Source organism: Pocillopora damicornis, chromosome 3 (genome assembly GCF_964200805.1).
Source record: "Pocillopora damicornis chromosome 3, jaPocDami1.2, whole genome shotgun sequence".
NCBI lineage: Eukaryota > Metazoa > Cnidaria > Anthozoa > Scleractinia > Pocilloporidae > Pocillopora > Pocillopora damicornis.
Window position 1 is genome coordinate 29,746,649 of NC_142672.1, and position 23,703 is coordinate 29,770,351.

Sequence of the window (23,703 nt, forward strand, 5' to 3'; positions counted from 1 at the left end):
AGAGAAAGATAATTATACAGTCTTCAGAGGATGAATCTAATTACTTAATGTAGAACCATTATATTGGTATACATAAACTGCTTGCCTTTTGTTTTGTGCAAACATTATTTATTAAACGACGGGATGTGTTTACAATTTCAGATGACTGAAATTCAGTTTATGAAAATGTCTAGAAATGAAGGTAAATGACATTTTATCTCATATCAGGTGGTAAACGAAAAGTCGTTAAAGCGACGATAATCGTTAAATGACTGCTTTCTTAAAATGGGAGGAGTAGACGTGAAAGCAGTTTGATAATTTTGGAAGGAGATATCTGAAGCTCCCATTTTTTTCAACTGAATACGATTTAAGCACAATACAGCTTTCGTGAATTAGGAAAGACCATCTGTAGTTAAAGCTCTTACAGTTTCTGCAAAAAAAAAAAAAAATTGAGTCACTAAAGGACGCAATTGCGGTGATCACGTCCACGTAATAAAGGTGTTCGACAAATACGGGTGTGTTTTGAAATAGAGAAAAAAGATCGCGACTTTGGCGGAAGTTCGCTTCAAATAAGGTGTTCATTTAAAATTGGGTCTGCCTGAAGGAATATTGAGGTTTTATCATAAGGTTGAGCTGAAAACGGAAGAAGATCTGCTCTGTGCTTTTATCTCTGCACTGTGATAATTTTCACGGGTATTTTTTTTTGTTTTGTTTTGTTTTTATTCCTCAACAGGGCGTGTTGCTGTGTTTTTGCGTGTGAAGGACTATGGTTAACTGGAACCCCACAGAAGTAAATTGATTATCACGCAAAAGAAAAATAAATAAGTAGGTGCACATTCAGCTCAGTCTGCAATATAAATATATGAATATATGAGTTTTCTCTTTTGATCCCCTTGTTGCTCATCATTTGTCTTCATGAAACTGCGCCCGACCCGTATGGTACCGCTAGTTGTGTGTTTCTTTGTTCTGAAATGTTATAAAAAACGTATGCAACAAGGGAAGGCTGTTGACATTGGGCGAGTCGCTTAGCCATTTTTAATATTTTATTTACATTTTCGGATTAAAATTATTGCGAAAAATGAAGCTTCAGCCTGAATTTAAGACTACGTACTTACTTGCTTCTTTGCCGAGTCAACGAAGCAGGAGAAGAGCACTGCAGAAGTGGCTTTCTAATTCAGATGTACCCTAAGTCTTCAACAAAAAAAATGGAATCCTCAAATCGTTGATGCCCGCTGTCGTGGCGGTTTAGAAATACGAGTTATCTGAACGGCAATTGTCTGTCTGAAGGAAAAAATGTATTGATTTTCTTACTGTTAAGACCGACAATACATACAGAGTTTAAACACTGCAAATCTAGTTCAAATAAAAACCTCAATAAACAGAAAAGGTAGAAAGCTTTGGCAGGAAATTACCTCTTGTCGGAAAGCTTTGTGACTTTCTTAGGGAGTGCACTTTGCCGAAATCTTCTTAATTACACGTTTTATTCTGTAGTATTAAGAAAAGATAAAGCTTGACATCTGACAATCTTAAGTTTTTAAGTATTATTCCGACGACTGTTTTATGACCAGAATAGGTTAAGACTGTTATAAATGCTTAAAAGAAGGGATAGCAATAACAATTGCGATCTGAAAGCAGTTACTTAGATTAAGTTTTGTTTGCTGAGGTAATGGAATTCGAATGCCACTCGTATAAATCCACATTCGTTCTATCGGAAAACGGTTAACAATGAAATGACGCTTAGCAGCAATGCCCGTTCGTCTTTTTCGGTGTACACTGGCTGTCAGGGTATCTTGTTTTCGATGTGTAATTCACAGTTCGGACTCAGCATGCCCCTTTTGTACGTTTATCACAAAAAGAAAAGACAAATATTGTGCTTCATTATAAGATGGCAAACAGCTGAGAAATAAAAGCAAGAAAATACAACGACCGAAAAACTTTTATTTGTCAAAGAGCTCAATTACTTAATACATCATAGTTTGGCACGCATCAAAAGATAAATAGCATGTTAGTTTCGCTGTCTCCCCACGTCGATGTCAATGAAGACGGAGTTGTCTCAATTTTATAATTTCTCGTTTACCAGACAATTTGGCTTTTATCCTAATTTACTCTGTTATTCAAAGTAAATACTAAAAAATGATTTTCTTAGATAATAAATGTACGGCTTTTGGGCTAATAATTGACCCTCACACATTACAACGCTTAAGTCTCCCATGATTGCTGCCCGTATTTAAGGTGAAACGTTTATTTCTTCGACAGCGCATTATTATTCACATCAGTCGTATTTCTGAATTAATGAGATACCTCCTATAGGATCCTCCGTCTCTGATATTCTCCGTGTGATGTTATAAGGGTACGTAAGATATGGCCTATTTTGTTATAGCTCGATTGTTGGTATCCTTAGATTGCAAAATTTGAGATTAGTTTGTGACGTGTTCTGTAGTTATTAGGGTAAGTTTGGTATAGCTGGGTAACAGCGAGAGGGTTGCAGGAACTTGATAAACTCTTATGGGTGGGTGATATTCAGCCTTAGGATACTTTTATCCTTGTCATAGGGAAAGCTTCTTCAAAGCGAAAGCATCTGAATTTACTTATAAACGGATAAAGGGAAACTTTCTCAGGTGGTTTAAAGTTTAATCCTATTTCCCTAAAATATATTTTCTGTTCTATGGAGTATATGATTGCTGATTGTCAGCATTATGTGATATGTTCGAATCAACCTCCTTAGTAAGGTATGTTTTCTCTCTTGGTTTCAGCTTTGAAGTAACATAGTTCCCTCTTGCATTTTTCTGCTTTAGCAAATAAATTACTTGTTATACTTTCCCACCACAACATTACCACATCACTATATATCTCAAAGTCCGCTGTGTTTGTCATCCTCAACGCCATAGTGCAACCGGTGTGAAGGAAAGAAACTGACGAGTATATTATTTTTGGTCACCTTTGGGTCTTTGATGACGTTTCTACCGATGATGGTATTCAGGGGTTTTGAAGCTTCTAATCCCAAGCTTTCTTACAGCTTTTCCAACGAGTCATTTTTTCATGTTCTAATGGTAAGAACGACATTTGTGGCTTCCAACTCACTTATAAATCCTATAATCGACGCCATACGGATGCCTGAGGTAACAACAGTCATAACAAAAATAATTTTCCGCAGTGCTTCAAACTCTTTAAATACAATCGATATCCCACTTCAAAATCTTTAATCGAATTGATTTTGCCATCGGACCCATCTTAATTACATTTTGAAAAAAAATCGGTTAATAGAGGTATGTCAGTGGTAACGGTATTGTATGGAAGAACAAGAAAGAAAAAGAAAAAGAAAAAGAGAAAGATATTTTTCGTCTTTCTCTATTTCTTTACCGAGCTCAAAACTCACCATCTCTCTTATTCTATTTACAAACATGACGCTATACACATTGCTGATCCATTGCGTGTCATATGAACTAACTACTACTTATAAAAATATATAGATTATGTGATGTCAGTTGATGAGTTAAGGTGGTTAAAAGAAGACATAAAAAGAGATCGTTGCCTATTTAAATCAAAGTGCTCTATGAGCAAACTCGTGAATTGACACATGATTTTTTGGATTATGTTTAATGTTATCTGGTTTAGGGAATTTCGTGGTTGATTGTCATATCTAGAGTACAAGCAGCAGTTCAGTGTTCGCTAATGTAGCAAAGAAACAAAGTAACATTGGGATAAGAAGGCATTACAGTTGAAATGATCACGCTATTACATTTGACAAGGGTGGATGATATCATGTGTTTTAAACGTATATCATTTTTGTTTCTGGATCAAAAGAAAAGGTTGGAAGTAAATGTGGGTGAAAAGTGAAATTTACTGTCTATCATTATAAAAATTAGAAAATCAAGGCAATACTGTCTTAATGAAAACATTAACGATTCCCTCTTTATCAAATGAGACAAACGGGAACGAGTTTTGAGTGATATAACTAAGCCAAGACTGCCACCGTCATTTTGAATCTCCGTCTGGGTAGATTTTAGTCACGTGCTAGGCAACGTATAATCAATAACAAGATAGAATTTCATTTCAGGCCTATTTATCAATTTTGTGGTGAATAACTTTCGCATTTTAGTACGTAATACGTATTTTGAATCTTCAAATTGTCTTGAAACTTAAAAGAAAATTGTTCGTTAAAAATTCACTGAAAATCGGTAGCTAAAATTGTTTGTTTAGGTGTTATTCGATTTTCGTGTTAACTTGTAATTTCGTCAGTAGCCGGCATCTTTTGTTGCTTCACACAGGAAAAACACACTATACGAAACGTAATGATCGATTTTGTCCTCAATCTCACGCCATAACAGAAAAAGCTTTTGAACATCTGTAAACTCCGTGCACTTCGCAGTAAGTGATATTTTCAATGAATCTTCGGATTTTTTTCAAGTTCAAGGATTGTGAATTACAATTTTATGAAAAACGAAGGTTGTTCTATTATTTCAGCGCTGAAACTAGAACGAAAAAAAACACCCTTTTAAGATTGTCATTGGCTTCTTTTTCACCCCACCACTATTCGTAGCAACAAAGGTCGCCATTTCGTTTGTTTATTGCTCGCCAAAAACTATCAAATGCACTCAAAAGCCTAAAATGGAAAAAAAGGTTTACAGGAATCGACCAATCAAGCAATCGAGTGAGCGAGCGAATGCTATTCCCCACATCGTATCTATAACTCGCTCTTGCGCATGCGCGCAATTCACGAGTTAAAAAGCATTGACTTAATACAGAAGCATATACCCTGGGTTGTATGACTCTACTTGCAACAGACGATTTCTTCGACTGCATGTAAACCATAAGCAGTTTTTGGAATGTAAAACACAAAGTTGTAATTTTACATTGTTCCAAAAGAAATATACATATGAAATTTTAGCTTGGTAAATAACATTACTTACTACAATCTCAGTTTGTGGAGTTGTTGTTATTATCTGTTTTTTTCACCGCATCTACATCCGTTTAGAAATCAAACAAGTAGAGGATATTTCTAACTAACTTTATTAATTCTTGTGTAACAACGGACATGATCTCAGTTGCTGGGTGTTACACAGTTCGCAGAACCACACAACGAAAAACTTGAAATCGAAAACTCAACTTATTTATTTGCAGCGATTCCAGTTATGTAAGGTAGGTTAATTACTCTTTAGCGGCGAAATCGCAATTCACATGAAATACGATAAAACTCACCGACTGTTTCGAGTTTAGGGTGTTTAACATCAACAACTTTTTCCGTCAGCAAAATATGTCCGCATAAAACACGACTAGTTTTTTCTTCGACAAAGCACATGGTCGATTTCCCGGATGTTAACATAAAAATGTAGGCACACAATGGGAGCTTCATTGGCTACAAGCGTCATTTTGTTGGTCGTTTTTAGGCGTATACAGAAACCAGAGCAAATAGAAGATTTTACGAATTAACTGTATAAAATCTATTGGATCTCAACAACCAGTGGTACAAGGGTCATTTTTGCGTTTTTTTTTGGAGGATACAGAAAAGTACCAGGAGTGAGACGTGAAAGACGAGGAGCTCTTCCTCTTGCGCTTGTCTTGCCCCCGGCGCTTTCTTCGCGCTTGACTTGCGCATGCCCTCGCCTTAAAAAAAAATTCAAAACTACGACACTTTTTAAGAAAACCAATCTCTGAACGGATCGTCATCCCCTAGATCTTCCAACCCACAGTACTAGAGCAGTTTCAAAATATAGTGAGAAGAGGTTCGCCTTTCAAAAAAGAATCTATTCAACGGTGAAAAAGTTTTACACGGTGTAAGGACCTGGCACATAATTGAAACAATTATTAGCAATTGCTTTTTTGCAGCTACTGTACGGATTTTCTCTCTTCGAGAAGTTTCACAGCTTGCGTCGAGTTAATTTTTTTGAATCAATAATGTTTGAATAGATTTAGCTTGAAATCTACTTAAAAAGGTGTTGCTTTCTTAATGTGCTTTATGAAAGATTGTTAATTATTTAGATTGGTCGTCCTTGTTTCCTTCAGCTCCTTAAATTTTGTCACAAATTAAAGGGAAAAAAGGGAGAAAAACACAAATTAAATTTTTTGAGCCAGATGCTACATTTAGAACGGTCCTTAGCCACCTTTTACTACCGCTGAAAATGAAAAGAAAGTTATTTAGTATTATTCAATTATTTTATTTTTTTACTCCTGTGCCTGTTTTATGACCAGAAAAGGTGAAGACGGCAATAATGTTTAAAAGAGGAGGAAACGATTATAACCCGAAAGGTATTACTTTGTTCTGTTTTGTTTGCAAAGATAATGTGGTGAAAACTTTTAACTCCTTTGATGTCACCCGTACGACTACACAATTATTCTTAGCGGACATCGATGAATAGCGAAGACACTTATGACAACAGCGGTGGTTTTTCTTTTTTTTTTTATTTGTATTTTTGCTTCCAGGGTATCCTGCAGTGGGCATGTAACTAACTGATGTCAAATTAGCTGACTTATTAAAGCTGAAAAACTCATCATTTAGAAGACTTTTATTGTTCAAATAGTCCAATTATTAATTGAACCATCTCTCTTTTTAGTCTTTGAACGCTATGTTATTAGCTATTCATAAATTTTAAAATAAATTCAGCTTGAAAAATTTCTTCGAAAGACAACACCTCGCAATTTAAATTATTATATTTTCATTAATAAAACTTTTAAACATTAATTTTTATCGGCTCATGTTGAAAGAAGAACAAGTTTTAGGAAGAAAACTACCAATTCTAATTTAAGTTCTTGTTCAGTGACTCGCTATGAAACTGATGACGAAAAATTGCGACTAACGACATGTGTTGCTAACATTACTAAGTGACAGATAAGTGTATTGTTTAAAAAGAAGAAAGAACGCCAAATTTTTAGTCGTATTTTAAGCTGCTACATGCACCGTCGAATTAGCTCGTTTCATTCTGCGTTAAGCAGCCGCTTAGTTACCGTGACTGTTAGCAGTATTAATCAAGCTGTGTTTAGTTTTCCACGTTCAGTTCTTTCATGGTGATTGTACTCGTGAACAGCGTCGACTTTTTATCCTCCGCACTGAATTTGTAATTAAAATATTTTGTTCGGAGCGCGCGACGCTCGGCGATCATTTATGGAAAAGGGCGGTACCTCGGTACCTTTTCCACCTTTCTGTTTATCCTGTTGTTATATAAAAACAATTAAGCGGTTATTCTTCGGAAACCTCTTTTAAGTAAAATCTAATGTCGAGATCCTTGAATTCAGTTTTCCTACGAAATGTGTGATTGCTAAGTTGAATGAATCAATAGAACAGGTGGACAGGAAGAGGACGTTTATGAATATCAGCACGTTAAATGACTTCATACGTTACAGCTGCAGAACATATTGTAGTCCAATTTCCTTCAAAAAAATATCCTAAAATAGCTTTAAATCGTCCTTTTGCCTGAGGTGAAAGGGTTAGTTTTAAGGCTAATCCTACAGTTACGCTTTAAATTTCGTGTTTCTACTTTTTATGAAATTATTAGCCATGGAAAAATCAACAGAATCATATGAAAGGAACTTCCCCAACGCTTTACTTTTCAATTACCTCGCGCTTCGTTTTATGAGTTGAACTTCAGCTATTATTTTTTTACCCAGGATGCTTTATCTTTTTTAGCTCTTCTTGATTTTACTCCGCTCACGACTCTGCGTTTTTAGAAACCAAGAGGATCAAGCATATGTTTTACCTTAGAGGAACTGAACGATTTTCTGACATATGATTAACGACAAAACATTTTTATTTAACAGCGCTCAAACGCTGTCTATTAACGCTGGCATCAGTAAAGGGGACGAAAATCTTCGCTCAAGCTTGATCGGCAGAGATGAATTCAAAACTGAGTCGAAATATGAAATTAGATATGGATCTATTTTTATAAGCAAGCTGTATAAATTGTAAAAAAAAGATAATTAAAAGAGAAGAGTAAATATAAATACTTTAGAGTAAGAATCCTATTCTTAAAATAGAACCACTATGTTAGTAAACTTATAACGCTTGCTCTTTTTGTGCGCAAACATTATGCAGTAAACAACGGGATATGTTTACTAACCCAAGTGACTTGTCTGAATTTCCGTTTATGAAAAAGTCCAAAACTGAAGATAAAAAATGTTTAATCTGATATCGGGTGGTAACGCAAATTCATTCAGCGGACTATTAAGGGACTTAATACTCTAAAAGAATATCACAACTCATGTAAAGAGTTTCGGGGCTTTCTTCTCAACCTGTTGGATAAAACCCGTCGAGTAAGCAAACATCCACATCAATACAGGATGTCTGTTTGATGCAGGTTGTAGTTAACAAATATTAACGTTTTGCTCTGTTACGTGCTTAATCTTACTATTGCCGTGGCTACTTCATGAAATATATATATTTTTTCTCCCCTCATTCCTCTTGAGTGCGCCTGTGATGGCGTATCAACTAAGGAAAATTTCAACGTAAATACAGTTGGCCATTTTGTGGCTCACCATCGTTTATCGACGCCGCGGTGAACTAAGCTCTCTTAAGCCGTTTACTGAAAATTTGCCAAGCTAGCGTGATCTGGAAATAATCTTAGAACAGTGCAGCTTTCATTAATAACGACAGAAAATCTGTTGTTAAACCTCTTTGAGTTTCGGCTAAACAAAAGCCTCAGTTGTGATCATTAAGTTATTATGGAGTTTGCCAAATACGAGTGTGTTTTAGATTAATTGTTTCATTAAAAAAATTTGCTGTTTTAGGTTGAGTACCCTCATCATATGGTATCCGTCTTAACTGGGGTCTCCAGTTGATGTAATGTTCCAGTCTTAGAAAGAATTTAGGTATTTTAATTTTATAGAACTGGATACCGCTCTTTCCGCCAACTTGCTGTTCATCATTTACATTAATAATAATGCGCCCGATTCTTGTGGTCCCGCTCGTTGTTTGTCTCTTTGTTGTGAAATATGTTTTGTCTTGGGGTTTACCATTACAAGTCAGGCTAAACACAAAACATGTTCAATGACAAAGAATATTTTAATGTGGATTATGAAAATTACAGCTGTAAAGATTTTTTGAATCGCTAAACCATTTTGAATATTGTATTTATCGCGTCAAAACTACTGGAAAAAAAAAATGAAGCGTCGGTCTGAACTAAAGATTACGAAGTGGATATTCGACCGGATTTCGATGGTCCTGGGACGTCCTGCCAAATACCAACTTTGATATACCTACCCTAAATTCTGGCATCCGCACTGCATAAAGAATAGGATTTATTAGCGAATTGGCCAAGAATAATGTTAGTATAGTGCCATCAATTTGCAGATAAGTGGACCAGTTTGGAATGGACATGATATGAAGGTGAATCATACTTTCCCAAATAGTAAGTGGTAGAAAAGTTAATAATGATGCAAAGGTGACAAGAAACAACGTACTCGTCAATGTTCTTTCCCTCAGGCCGGCTGCACCATGAAGTTGATGTTGGCGACCATAACGAACTTTGATATAAATTGAAATATAACATAGCCACATGAGAACCAGAAGAATGAAATAAGAACTATAAACCCAATTTATGTTCAATGGCCAATCGGTTACTCCTTCTATTGTACCTTTGCATATTGTTGATAAATATATAAAAGCTATAACTAGTCCATAAACCCATTTCTTGATTAAACGATGCTTAAAAGGGCGATATGTTGCGTGTACGCGTTCTAACGAAATGAAAGTTAGATTAACAATCGATGCAAAGAAGAAAAAAGGACGTATTGCTAAACTTATTCTTGAAAACGTTATACTCCAACTCTTCCCATAACACTGAAGAAAGAATAAATGTATCTGCATCGGCCCTGATACGGTCCCGACCAACAAATCAACTATGGCCAGATGGATGATCAAGTATGTACTTTTCCTCTGTAGCTGGTGCTGCTTCACAAATACAATAATGGTGATGATGTTGAGAATGACTATGGCTAGACACTCAATGCTGAGCACAGCAGACCATGGGATACAGGAAGAGGTTGGAAGCGATCTCTGGTACTTGAGGTTTGTGATATTGTGAGAAGCTACGCTAGAGTTGGAAGCCATTAACTTCCACTGAGATTGGTTTACCGCAAGCCAAATAATCTAAATATGAATGAAAACGAAACAGTCTACATAAAACCGAAAAAGGTAACAATATTCCAATACAAGGACTACTGTTGATGATGATCTTTCTATTTGATGGACTATGGATTTATGTCATAGTAGTAGGCGGCGAAGGTCTGATCGATCTTAACTGATGAGTGATACTGAACAATTGCCACAGAACTTTTATAAAGAATCAAATTTTGTACGAATTATCAAATGGTGAAAAATAATGATATTCAAAGACAAAGAGTTTAAATTATTTTCAAAACAATTCAGCGTTCTCTTGTTAACTACTCAAAACTGGGGCAAAATTAAATAAATTCAGCTCGACAAATCTCCTCGGAACACATCACTCCGGAATTTTGCTTAACTTGATCTTCATTATCAACAATTTTAAACATAAAGTTCTATCGGCTTACCTCAAATGAACAACTAGTTATTCTTGGAGAAAAGAAAACTACCTCTTGTAACTTTAAATAGTTGTTGGGTGTGGAGTGAAATTGTAGCAGTGCCTTGCTGTAAAATTGAGAGATGAAAATTGCTAGTGACGAGCCAACACAACTAAATAACAAAAATATGTTGTATAAAAAGAAAAAAGGAATGCATGCAAAACACGGTCATTCATGATTCCTCAATTTGTAATACAAGAGGTATACCACAAGAAATCTTTAATTTAGACCCCAAAGCTTTTAGGTATTTTTATGTGTAATAAGTTGGGTTATTTGCTACATGCAGAAAGCAACGATCAGACAAAAGGTTCTCTTGAAGCAGTCATTGGTGATATCTTAACACGATTTACATGAGGTATAATACCTCGGAATCTTGTGGTTTGGTTATACTTAAATAACATACCTCAGGCGAGCAATGGTCGATTTCCAAATCTTTTTGTTTCTGGTAAGGACAGAAAGTTATCATCCACGGCGGCACTCTAAAAGCCTGAAATATCACTTGGATTAGTAAAAGGAAGAGAAGACTTCGGCCAAGCTTAGCTACCTCAACTGAAAACACCCGTCGAAATCCTTCAATTTATAAAGTATTCCTACGTGATAGCTATAAGTTAAATGAATCAATAGAACAGGCAGACAGGAAGAGGACATTAATAAAAATTAGTAAATGTATCGTATGACCTCCTACTTTACAGGTGTAGACTTTATTTTAGACCGCTTACCGGCATTTTGGCAGGAGTGACTGAATATCTTTTTAAAGTTGAGCTTACAGTATGCTATAGATTCCATTATTCAGCTTTTTATTAAATCGCAAGCCATGAAAACACGCGTGGACTAGGACTAAAAAAAACACGGTTCCAATCCTTTTACACTCCATTTACCTCGCGCTTTCTTCTATGATTCGAATTTCGGTTTGTCTTTAAACTAAATGGTCTAGAATAACAACCTTTCATTCTTCTTAATTCATTCTGGCGACGACTCCACCGCTTTGGAAAGCAACATGAACAACGACAATAAAATTTATTTATTTACTTTGGCAATTTAAATTCCTAGCAATCCCTACCCGAAAAATGGCGAAGCTAATCGAGGAAACAAACGTTCTTCAAGTTTCACTGCAAAGAGGAATTAACTAGGAGAGCATACACATACAGGAACGTTTTAAAAAAATAGTACGATGAATTACAGAGGAGCCAATTAGGTATTACGTATTACAACCAGAATAAAATTACACGCGAAAAAACAAAAAGAAAGAAAATGAATCTAAAAATGGAATAATTTAGTTAATTTGTCAGCTAAAGTATGGACGTCAACATAAGTATCCTCTCGCGTCAAAATGTTTAGCAGCTGTCTGTGTATACCATTTAAATTCATATTTGGGTAGAAAAAGAAGACGGATGGGAATACTATTCCAGATCCTTGCACCCAGTCTTGAGAAAGAATGTTTCTTATGTTTTGTTCTCGAATGTTTAAGATAGAGATTACCGGCCGCTGAGGACCTTGTATAATAATGGTGTTCTTCTGAAGAATAACTAAATAATTCTGAAGTGTCGGGTGGTGTTAGATCGTTGACAAATTATGCATAAAGGAACATATTGTCTTGAAATAGATCAGATGACGAGGAAGAATAGCCACCGTAAAGGGTAAAAAAGCTGACGTTTCGAGCGTTAGCCCTTCGTCCATCGCTCTGACGAAGGGCTAACGCTCGAAACGTCAGCTTTTTTACCCTTTACGGTGGCTAATTTACGTTTTCAACCCAGTTGTTAACACTAAATTACCTGCTATACTCTCCCACCGACGCAGCACCACAGTTTCTTTAGAAACTTACCCCTTTATTCATTTGACGAGGAAGAATGTTTGACAAGTTGACAAAAGGCACAGCGTTAAATTTAAAGGGTTTGAAAAATATTATGCGGTGAGCATGTTTTTGCAGAATCAACGCGTTTTCCAAACTCGATCGGGCAACTTGGCCGCAGACTGCAACCCCATTGGACAAGTAAGCTTGAATAAAAGATCGATATAAGTTAAGCAATACACTGTAGTTGTGAGACAAAATTTCTCAATCTTGATAAAATGCCTGGAGACTTGCTTATCTTAGCTGAAATAAAATTCAATGTGTCGAGTCCGAGATCATTTTGAATTGAAAAGGACACAAAAGTATTTTACATATTCTTTCCTTTCCAGAGAGAGAAGGGAATTAGCGCTACAATAAGAGATATTTATGTTCACTTCACACTTAACACTTTTTTGATACGATCTGAATATAAAAAAGTTAGAGTTGAAATGATCAAGCATATCCTTCAGCTCAGAAGAACAGGATGATTTTCTGACATATTCTAAATTTTTGCCCAAACTCGGTCGGCAGAAGTCGAAATATATTTCCATCCTTTTTTTCTTGACAACTTAAAGAAATTAAAAAGGAGACTTAGAAGAGAAAGATAATTATACAGTCTTCACAGGATGAATCTAATTACTTAATGTAGAACCATTATATTGGTATACATAAACTGCTTGCCTTTTGTTTTGTGCAAACATTTTTTATTAAAACAACGGGACGTGTTTACCATCCCAGATGACTGAAATTCAGCTTATAAAAACGTTTAGAAATGAAGGTAAATTACATTTTATCTTATATCAGGTGGTAAACGAAAAGTCGTTGAAGCGACGATAATCGTTAAATGACTACTTTTTTAAAATGGGAAGAGTAGACGTGAAAGCAGTTTGATAATTCTGGAAGGAAATATCTGAAGCTCCCATTTTTTTCAACTGAACACGATTTAAGCGCAATACAGCTTTCGTGAATTAGGAAAGACCATCTGTTGTTAAACCTCTCAAAGCTTCTGCTAAAAAATTTTTTTGAGTCACTAAAGGATACAATTGCGGTGATGACATCCGCGTAATAAAGGTGTTCGCCAAATGCGGGTATGTTTTCAAATAAAGAAAAAAGATCGCGACTTTGGCCCAAGTGCGCGTCACATAAGGTGTCCACTTAAAATTGGGTCTGCTTGAAGGAGTATTCAGGTTTTATCATAAAGTTGAGCTGAAAACGGAAGAAGATCTGCTCTGCGTTTTTATCTCTGTGCTGTGATAATTTTCACGGGTATTTTTTTTGTTTTGTTTTGTTTTTATTCCTCAACAGAGCGTATTGCTGTGTTCTTGCGTGCAAAGGACTATGGTTGACTGGAACCCCACAGAAGTAAATTGATCATCTCGCAATAGAAAAAATAAATAAGTAGGTGCACATTCAGCTCAGTCTGTATTTCAAATATATGAATATATGAGTTTTCTCTTTTGATCCCCTTGTTGCTCATCATTTGTGTTCATGAAACTGCGCCCGACCCGTACATAGTACCGCTAGTTGTGTGTTTCTTTGTTCTGAAATGTTATATGTAACTTGGGGTTTATCGTTACAAGCCAGACTCAACACGAAACATAAGCAACAAGAAAAGGCTGTTGACATTCGGCGAGTCGCTTAGCCATTTTTAACATTTTATTTACATTTTCTGATTAAAATTATTGCGAAAAATGAAGCTTCAGCCTGAACTTAAGACTGCGAAGTGGATATTCGACTGTTCGTACTTACTGGCTTCTTTGCCGAGTCAACGAAGCATGGAATCCTCAACTCGTTGATGCCTGCTGTCGTGGCGGTTTAGAAATACGAGTTATCTGAACGGCAATTGCCTGTCTGCAGGAAAAAATGTATTGATTTTCTTACTGAGGATCGAAATACGCTGATCTCCTCAGACGATACGGAGCCACATAATGGGGTGAGGATGTTAAGACCGACAATACCTACAGAGTTTAAACACTGGAAATCTAATTCAAATAAAAACCTCAATAAACAGAAAAGGTAGAAAGCTTTGGCAGGAAATTACCTCTTGTCGGAAAGCTGTGTGACTTTCTTAGGGAGTGCACTTTGCCGAAATCTTCTTAATTACACGTTTTATTCTGTAGTATTAAGAAAAGATGAAGCTTGACATCTGACAATCTTAAGTTTTTAAGTATTATTCCGACGACTGTTTTATGACCAGAATATTTTAAGACTGTTATAAATGCTTAAAAGAAGGGATAGCAATAACAATTGGAATCTGAAAGCAGTTACTTAGATTAAGTTTTGTTTGCTGAGGTAATGGAATTCGAATGCCACCAGTATAATTCCACATCAGTTGTTCTATCGGAAAACGGTTAACAATGAAATGACGCTTAGCAGCAATGCCTGTTCGTCTTTTTCGGTGTACACTGGCTGTCAGGGTATCTTGTTTTCGATGTGTAATTCACAGCTCGGACTCAGCATGCCCCTTTTGTACGTTTATCACAAAAGGAAAAGACAAATATTGTGCTTCATTATAAGATGGCAAACAGCTGAGAAATAAAAGCAAGAAAATACAACGACCGAAAAACTTTTATTGGTCAAAGAGCTCAATTACTTAATACATCATACTTTGGCGCGCATCAAAAGATAAATAGTGTTAGTTTCGCTGTCTCCCTACGTCGATGTCAATGAAGACGGAGTTGTCTCAATTTTATAATTTCTCATTTATCAGAAAATTTGGCTTTTATCCTAATTTACTCTGTTATTCAAAGTAAATACTTAAAAAAATTATTTTCTTAGATAATAAACGTACGGCTTTTGGGCTAATAATTGACCCTCACACGTTACAACGCTAAAGTCTTCCATGATTGCTGTCTGTATTTAAGGTGAAACGTTTATTTCTTCGACAGCGCATTATTATTCACATCAGTCGTATTTCTGAATTAATGAGATACTCCTATAGGATCCTCCGTCTCTGATATTCTCCGCGTGATGTTATAGGGGTACGTAAGATATGGCCTATTTTTTTTAACTCGATTGTTGGTATCCTTAGACTGCAAAATTTGATCAGTTTGTGACGTGTTTTGTTGTTATTAGGATAAGTCTGATATGGCTAAGAACTTCTATATCAGCGGATGTAGCAACGAGAGAGTTGCAAGAACTTGATAAATTCTTTCTTTAGTGGGTGATATTCAGCCTTAGGATACTTTTTTCCTCGCTATAGCGAGGGCTTCTTCATAGCGAAAGCATCTGAATTTATCTATAAACGGATAAAGGGAAACTTTCTCGCTTGATTCATAGTTTAATCCTATTTCCCTAAAATATATTTTCTGTTCTATGGAGTATATAGTCGTTGATTGTCAGCACCATATAATTTGTTCGAATCAATCTCAATAGTGAGGTATTTTTTCTCTCTAGGTTTCAGCTTTGAAATAACATAGTTTTTTCTTGTGTTTTTCTACCTTAGCGAATGATATACCGTTAAAAACGCTGACTTCGGACATTTTTACTTTTTCATGTTGCTGATGATTTGCCCGATCTCTGCTCTTTTTTTCTTAACTTTTTCTCAAAAACTCTGAGTTCCTTGCAGATTCATGTCGAAGAAAATGGAAATAAAAAACGATGGCATTGAGTTAAATGAAACTCAAAATACTGACCCTCTTTATCAAAATCGCTTCCTATTTGAAGAATCGTTATCCACCATATTACCCGTCAATACGAACACAGGCAACTTCAATATTTCGTTAAGAACACCATCCATTACTCTTTCTTCTAGACTTATTTTTCTGAAGAGCGGTGCGGGCCGAAAGAAGATGCATGAAAGATAGACCTTATCCTTTGGTTCGAAGAAAGCACCAAACTATTTGCTTGCGCAGCTGGCGGTTTTGTTTGCGCTTTAGAGCGTTGAAAATCAGAACAAAGAAAACGGGCAACAAAGCTGGTAGAAGAATATCTCTGGATGATCCCTTGTTGGTGCTCTCGGCAGCGTCTCTCTTTTTGTTTGTTTATTCGGAAGTCGAACATCCAAAAGCTGCAGCTACAGATTACCCAAGTTGAAACTCGTGAACTGACAGACAAAACCTAATCGAGCGATACCAAGAATATTTCTTTTTTTCTCCTAGATGGTAAACATTTTTCATCCCCGTTAAGATCTTTTGGTTGGCTGTGGCTGGTTCAAGTGGAACTCAATGATCGCTGGTCCCAACAATAGTACCTACAGTGACACGATCCTCTACCCCTGGAAGCTGCTTACTGCGTCACGATGTATTCCGTGGCTTCTGGTGCATGTCATTGAATGTCTGACTATAGTCATCCTCAATATCATAATAATCATTGTATTTGGAAAGCAGCGCCAGCTACAGAGGAAGAGTACATACATGATTATTCATCTGGCCATAGTCGATCTCTTGGTGGGAGCAGTGAATGGGCCTCTGTGGATTAACTGGTCTGAGGGCTCTTATTGCGATATTTGGGAGTACAATAGGCCTGATATCAACTGGGTATTTATTCTAGAGAGACTAATTGGGTTTCAAGTCCATCAAGTCTCCCTTTTTAATCTCGCATGTATTTCATTAGAACGAGTACACGCAACATTTCGTCCTTTTAAGCATCGGTTTATTAAGAAAAGGGTTTATGGGGTGATCATGATAGTCACTTGGTTAGTGCCTCTAGTCGTAAACTCCATTATATCAGAGCTAGACAACTGTTCTTACAGCTATGTCAATTGCGAATTGATCTATCTTTCATATTATTTTGTCCTTCTTTTTGTCATGTTCTTTTGCTACATCTCTATCTATCTCAAAGTACGTTCGAGTTGTCGTATTCAAAATCATGGTGCAGCCTGCCTGAGAGAAAGAAAGTTGACTCGAACATTATTTGTTGTTACCCTTGGTTCGTTAATAACGTTTCTACCGATGATGGTATTCTGGGGCTTTACACATTTTAATCCCCGGTTGCTTTACATGTTTTTCGGTCAGTCTCGATTTCATATTGAGATGTCAGTGATAACATTTGTTTTTACCAGCTCGCTAATAAATCCTATAGTCTACGCCATACGGATGCCAGAAATACGAGCAGGAATATTACAGATAATATTTCGCAAGGCTCCAAACCCTAGAAACCCAATCGATATCCCACTTGAAAATCTTTAAAAGAGTATTTTAGAAGCAAAACACATACTTTAGGAAGGAAAGAACGACGAAATAATTTTCAATCGAGCTGATCTGAAGGAATTGATTGCGTGGACAGAGAGGAAGAGTTAGAGTCAGGCATGCTGCATGTTCGACCTTTAAAAATTTATTCTACCGTAAAAGCAACTCTGTTCACAAATATATGTCAGTTGTAACAACATGTCATAGAAATATAAAAAGAAAGACCTCTTCTTTAGGGTTTAGTTTATCTGTTAAAATGAAGAGTAGAAGAAGTTTATTGAACTTAAGTTTACACCTGGGAAAACCAACAAATATCAAAAGTGTTAAAATAATCATCAGTAGAGAAGAATATAAGCTATGCATTACACTAATTTTAGCTGATTTTACAAATCAAAGAGGTCTTTGCCAATATAAAGTGGTATTCAGTGAATTTCTCGACTGTGTATTCGCTACTGAAACAGATCATGCAATTGTAATTTTAGAATATCCCATGAAAAATATGAATATAAAAGTTTATACCGTAGAATCGATTATATTTAATAACCTCACATTTTGTTAATCTCTCATTCAAAAGGTGTAATTGGCCGTACTCTTAACGTCACCTTGTGCTAAACCCATGGTCAGTGAGTAGGACCAGGATAGAACAGTCCTCGCCATTTTCAATCTTACCAGCATCCTGATAGCTGCTTAATAGTTGCGTAACAGTGTCACTCCACTTTTCTTATCTCGAAGTGTTCTGTTTAAACAATGAAGAGCTATGAAAGGTACTCTCTGACACAAATAATACAATTTCATAAGTACATGCAATAATCAAAGTACCCGCTGTTTGCAAACTGTATGCCAAAGGTAGGAGTAGACGTTTTAAAGGAAAATAGGCCTAATAGGCTTATAGCTATGGAATCCCTCAATCCGTCTGTCAAAGTTGAATCCCCTTTTGATGCATCATTCCCTTTTACCCTTGGTTTCGCAAATACGAACCTTTAAACCGTTTATCATTGCATCGTCATTGGATTTTTTTCCATTTTACCTCTGTGCATTTGTAGTTTCAGCTACACTCCAAACTATCTTCCAATACCCACGGACAAAGATTGAAAAAAGCCCAGTCGCTCTCGAAAGCCGCGAAATTCGGCCCTCCGGAAATCATACCCGTGTAACACCCCAGTTACCTAAATTAGTTAAACGACGCTATTGTGAGGTGTTGACGTTTCTTACTAGTCAAAATCAACCGATCGGATGGTTTAACAGTGACAAGAAATCTTAACTCCATTTAGATCCCTTACCATAGACGACAGTCATCCAAAATCATCGCGTTTTTCAGACTTATTACACCTAGCTTTAATTAACACCTATCATTGGGGAAGAAGTAAAGAATAGAAACGCGTCGGTTGCGTACACCTTAAAAAGGATAATTACTCTGTTTGCGATCTCCAATTCTCTTATTGACCGGCTGAGTTAAGCTTATGAAATGCTGATTCTGAGATGAAAACGCCTTGCTCGACCCTGAACGTTATCCCTGGAAAACCATAAGGAACCCACAGACTCACCTAAAATCGTTGTTGAAGATAAGGTAGGCCATAAATATTATTTACCTAACAAATTGTTTTCAACCTTCAAATATTTCTGCAACTGATGAAGACCACCATCTCTTTTCAATGTTTAGTGGATTCACCCTAAATTCACCTGTCATCTGTAATGAAAAATGAGAAAAACGCCAATTTTGTGCATATTAGGAAAGATAATTAATCAGCTCTCGATCTACAATTTTTCTTGTTTAATGGCTGTACGATGCAAAAACTCCGTTCGATTTTCGCTTTGGAAAATTTAAATAAAAAGTTTAACCCTTTTACTCCCAAGATCTGATTGTTAATTCTCCCCTGTAGCTGCTACACATTTCCTTGTCAATTAGTTATGAGAACTTGGTGCTAGATCAAGATGGCAACTTCTATGTGATGAATTAGAATAGTCTCATTACCTGTTTGCTGAATGAGGTATGGATATTATAGGGAGAAGTTTCATTTCAATCACTTCTTAGAGTTAAAGGGTTAAAGAGGAAAATCAGTGGAGATTATTTAGCACAAAGTGAAAAAGGAACATTGAAATATGAAAGTTTAAAACTTAAACCCTTATACAGGCAATAGAAAATGCTCAAACATAAGAAAACATAGTAGTCTATTGCCGACCTTAGTGAATGCAAATAAACATGCAGATAAAACATGCAAATAAACTTCTTAAGCAAGAAAAACATTGATAAAGAAAATAGGATAAAACTGAAACGGAACGAATTGGCGTGCACAGCTAACTCTTTGTTCCAAGTTTTAGTGTGAAGTAACAACTGATGTTCAGGGGTCGTAACCAACTCTTTGAAATGACGTCTTTAAAGGGAAAAATAGTTTTCCTTAGGCCAAAATACTACGCCATTGCTACTGTAACGTTGCTACAATACATACTTAAGCCTTTTATTCGGGCAACCAACGACAGAAATGAAATATTGCACGTTGCATGCGTAGGACATGTGAAAATGACGAGAAATTACGGTTTATACGAAGAAGGGCAGAAATTATAATTTTTCTGCCGAAAAGTAATTCAATTTGAGCGCTGAAGACGCAGACTTTTCGACTAAAATGTTAATTTTCCATTGCAATAAAGAGCTTAAGCGCACGGAAAGTTGACAAGCCAAAAAAAAAAATTAGGAGCGGAAAATACTTTTCTCTTTCAGGCAGGGTGAGTAAAATTCCACACTTCTAAATAATCGCTGCATTTACTCTCGTCATATCTATTAAAATTGCATGTAACTTGAATTTCCATTTTTTCAGTTTTATGGAAACGGATTGAGAATTATCGATTTGTTCAAAGCTTAAAGTAGGTTGACAGCACGATGGGGTAGCAAGTATAGGATGTCATATTTTGACACTTCATTTTGTAATACTTGGACCAAAGGAAATGATTGATAACCTTTTTGAGTAAAATCCATTTGTTGCGTTTCCTTGTTGATGCCTATGCCAGTAAAAATTTTGTCAGAAAACATTTCTCTACGCCAACGTGCACTTATGGAGATACATTGAGAAACAAAAGAATTAAAGTGGGAAGCATGCGTGGACCGCCTAATTTTTCTGCCTTTTTCAATTAATGGACAAAAAAGGAGGAAGAAAAAGAAAGGAGACCTTCAATACAGCTTGCCAAAAGAAGCAGAAGAGAAAAAACGCAGAACATTAACAAAATTTTAATTCAAAAGTAGGAAAACGTAGAGTTCAAATAAACGCACCGGTGCCGAAAACGTTTAATTATGATAATGACAAAAAAAAGCTTTCTTAAGCGACAAAAGGTTGAAGAAAGCACATTTATTCACTGTCAGCTTTAGAGTTATAACATATGCAAACCTACTTCTTCCTTGGCCGGTTAAAATCTAAATCACTAGTAAAACAGAAATGCTTAAAGAAGCGAAAGGAGTCAGCGCGGATATCTGTTTTCTCGATTCAAGTAAAGCGTGAAAGTAAATTATTGTAAATTTCTTGCACACCAATTCTGAACTATGATAATAATAATTATAGCAACAATGAGAATGATAACAAAAAATGAGAATGATTGCAAGAATGATGATTATAATAATGGTATCCACAATTATGATCATGATAATCATGATAAGGAGAACAATGAAACGAGAAAAACAGAAAAAGAAAGAGAATTCCGCAAGGCATTATTTACGATTCCAATCCGATAACGTAAGCGATCTTCGCAGTAATGAATACTACTTATACAGTGGTGTATGAAGCGATTGGTGCACGCATAAGACCTTTAGGAGTCTGTTTCCATTTTTCTTTTATCAACCATGCATTCATTTATACAGTTGCTCCTTTTTAACTCGTGAATTGCGCGCATGCGCAAGAGCGAGTTATAGATACGATGTGGGGGAATAGCATTCGCTCGCTCGCTCGCTCGCTCGCTCGATTGGTCGATTCCTGTAAACTTTTTTTAGATTTTAGGCTTTTGAGTGCATTTGATAGTTTTTGGCGAGCAATAAACAGACGAAATGGCGACCTTTGTTGCTAAGAATAGTGGTGGGATGAAAAAGAAGCCAATGATAATCTTAAAAGCGTTTTTTTTTTTTCGTTTTAGTTTCAACAAGCGGCGCCAGCGACTGGCAAGCATTCAAGGATTCACACTGAAATAACAGAACAACCTTCGTTTTTCATAAAATTGTAATTTACAATCCTTGAACTTGAAAACAATCCGAAGATTCATTGAAAATATCACTTACTGCGAAGCGCTCGGAGTTTACAGATGTTCAAAAGCTTTTTCTGTTATAGCGTGAGATTGAGGACAAAATTGATCATTACGTTTCGTCGCGTGTGTTTTTCCTGTGTGAAGCAACAAAAGATGCCGGCGACTGACGAAATAACAAGTTAACACGAAAATCAAATAACACCTAAACAAACAATTTTAGCTACCGATTTTCAGTGAATTTTTAAAGAACAATTTTCTTTTAAGTTTCAAGACAATTTGAAGATTCAACATACATACAACGTACTAAAATGCGAAAGTTACACACCACAAAATTGATAAATAGGCCTGAAATGAAATTCTGTCTTGTTATTGATTATACGTTGCCTAGCACGTGACTTAAATCTACCCAGGCGGAGATCTAAAATGACGGTGGCAGGCTTGGCTTAGTTATATCACTCAAAACTCGTTCCCGTTTGTCTCATTTGATAAAGAGGGAATCGTTAATGTTTTCATTAAGACAGTATTGCCTTGATTTTCTAATATTTACAACGAAAGCCAGTAAATTTCACTTTTCACCCACATTTACTTCCAACCTTTTCTTTTGAACCAGAAACAAAAATGATAGACGTTTAAAACACATGACATCATCCACCTTGTCAAATGTAATAGCATGATCATTTCAATTGTAATGCCTTCTTATCCCAACGTTACTTTGTTTCTTTGCTACATTAGCGAACACTGAACTACTGCTCGTACTCTAGATATGACAATCAACCACAAAATTCCCTAAACCAGATAACATTAAACATAATCTAAAAAATCATGTGTCAATTCACGAGTTTGCTCACAGAGCACTTTGATTATTCTCTCATATACTCATTTCTCTTTTCCACTAGATGTCAAACTTAGAGCTGCCAAATCGAAGCCTGCCTGTTCTTTTAATTGAAGCAAGTATTTGCGTCGCACTAAACATTACAAGCATCACTGGAAACAGTCTGGTCTGTATGGCAGCATACAGAAACCCAAACCTGCGATCAACCACAAATCTCTATATCATTGCCTTAGCAGTCAGCGATCTGCTCTGTGCAACAATAGAAATGCCTTTGGCATCTACAACGCTTATCATCGGAAGATGGGATTTTGGTGACGCGGTATGCCAAATGCAAGGTTTTATTGACGTGTTTTCTACTTAGGCAACCCCTGCAACCCTTGGTTTGACTGCAATTAACCGATGCGTGAAATTGTAAAGACGAACCACTTCAAAAAATATTTTTCGCCCCTCAGATCCAAAATTTGGTTGTGTTGTGTTTGGATTTTCCTTTTGCTTTACTTATTGACTGGTCGAGCTACAAATTTACTCAGTTTTGAATTCGTTCCTGGCTTTGAAGTATGAGCTCTCGGTTTCGCAAATATGAGAGTTCGAATCGTTAATTTCTGCATGATGTTTGGACTGTTTTTCACTGTACCGCTATGCAGTGGTATGTTTAGCTACTACAAGGTATTATCCACTACCCATCAACATCAAGTGAACACAGCTCCATCGCTCCGTTACAGGACTAATTATGGAGGAAGCAGTTCATTGAAGGAGATACATGTTACTCGAGTCTTGTTGTACGTGGCCTCTGGATTTTTGTGTTGCTGGATACCAGTGTGGGCATTCATCCTTTGGAAGCGTTTTTCTCCAGAAACCTGTCCTTGAAAAGCAGCAAATCTCGTTACTTTTTTTCTTTTTCTAAGTGCCACAATAAATCCTTTTATTTACGCTTTTACAAATTGTGGGTTCCAAACAGAATTCCGCAAACTGTTGTGCTGCCGCCATGCATCAAACCAAGTTGCCGTGGCTGATGTCGACGAAGTCAGAGAGTGGGAAGACGAAGCGAATGTGTAAGACTTGAACAATTTTGGTGTCAAGATTATTTAATTTTCATATGCACTTCAAATAGGCCGTTTTACCTCCGATTTTGAGTTAAATCATTTGGTTTTTTAGTCGTGGATACGCGAAGCGTAGAAGCGACT

At 36.3% G+C, this 23,703-nt stretch overlaps 3 protein-coding genes across 6 annotated transcripts; 2 read left to right on the forward strand and 1 right to left on the reverse strand.

The window, feature by feature from the left end:
• The first annotated feature begins 2,183 nt into the window (after positions 1–2,183).
• LOC113681914 (substance-K receptor) lies at positions 2,184–17,988 on the forward strand. 3 transcript variants are annotated; one of them, XM_089199150.1, is made up of 3 exons: positions 2,184–2,329; positions 9,851–9,976; positions 16,438–17,988. In XM_089199150.1, exon 3 carries the CDS (start codon positions 16,504–16,506, stop codon positions 17,464–17,466), a length of 963 nt encoding a protein of 320 aa, XP_089055276.1. In that variant the 5' UTR covers positions 2,184–2,329; positions 9,851–9,976; positions 16,438–16,503; the 3' UTR covers positions 17,467–17,988. The 3 variants fall into 3 exon arrangements, with proteins under 3 accessions (XP_089055276.1, XP_089055275.1, XP_027054849.2); XM_089199149.1 differs by lacking the exons at positions 2,184–2,329; positions 9,851–9,976 and adding exons at positions 12,991–13,115; positions 13,643–13,735; XM_027199048.2 differs by lacking the exons at positions 2,184–2,329; positions 9,851–9,976 and adding an exon at positions 14,986–15,318.
• LOC149049257 (trace amine-associated receptor 9-like) lies at positions 8,912–11,972 on the reverse strand. Of its 2 annotated transcripts, XM_089199152.1 has the most exons (4): positions 11,570–11,972; positions 10,913–10,996; positions 10,480–10,576; positions 8,912–10,057 (listed from the first exon to the last, which is right to left on the reverse strand). In XM_089199152.1, the coding sequence occupies exon 4, from the start codon at positions 10,016–10,018 to the stop codon at positions 9,089–9,091; it is 930 nt and encodes a 309-aa protein (XP_089055278.1). In that variant the 5' UTR covers positions 10,019–10,057; positions 10,480–10,576; positions 10,913–10,996; positions 11,570–11,972; the 3' UTR covers positions 8,912–9,088. The 2 variants fall into 2 exon arrangements, with proteins under 2 accessions (XP_089055278.1, XP_089055277.1); XM_089199151.1 differs by lacking the exon at positions 11,570–11,972 and having other exon boundaries at positions 10,913–11,134.
• A 4,473-nt stretch (positions 17,989–22,461) lies between the features above and the next one.
• Positions 22,462–23,656, forward strand: LOC113681846 (histamine H2 receptor). Its single transcript, XM_027198967.2, is given in 2 exon segments — positions 22,462–22,926; positions 22,929–23,656. Coding segments are annotated over 2 exon segments (990 nt in total). The 5' UTR covers positions 22,462–22,583; the 3' UTR covers positions 23,576–23,656.
• The last annotated feature ends 47 nt before the right edge of the window (positions 23,657–23,703 follow it).

What these genes read in the sequence shown, in the direction of transcription:
- LOC113681914 (XM_089199150.1), top strand. Translation starts at nt 16,504, where the DNA reads ATGATCGCTGGTCCCAACAATAGTACCTACAGTGACACGATCCTCTAC.
- LOC149049257 (XM_089199152.1), bottom strand. Translation starts at nt 10,018, where the DNA reads ATGGCTTCCAACTCTAGCGTAGCTTCTCACAATATCACAAACCTCAAG.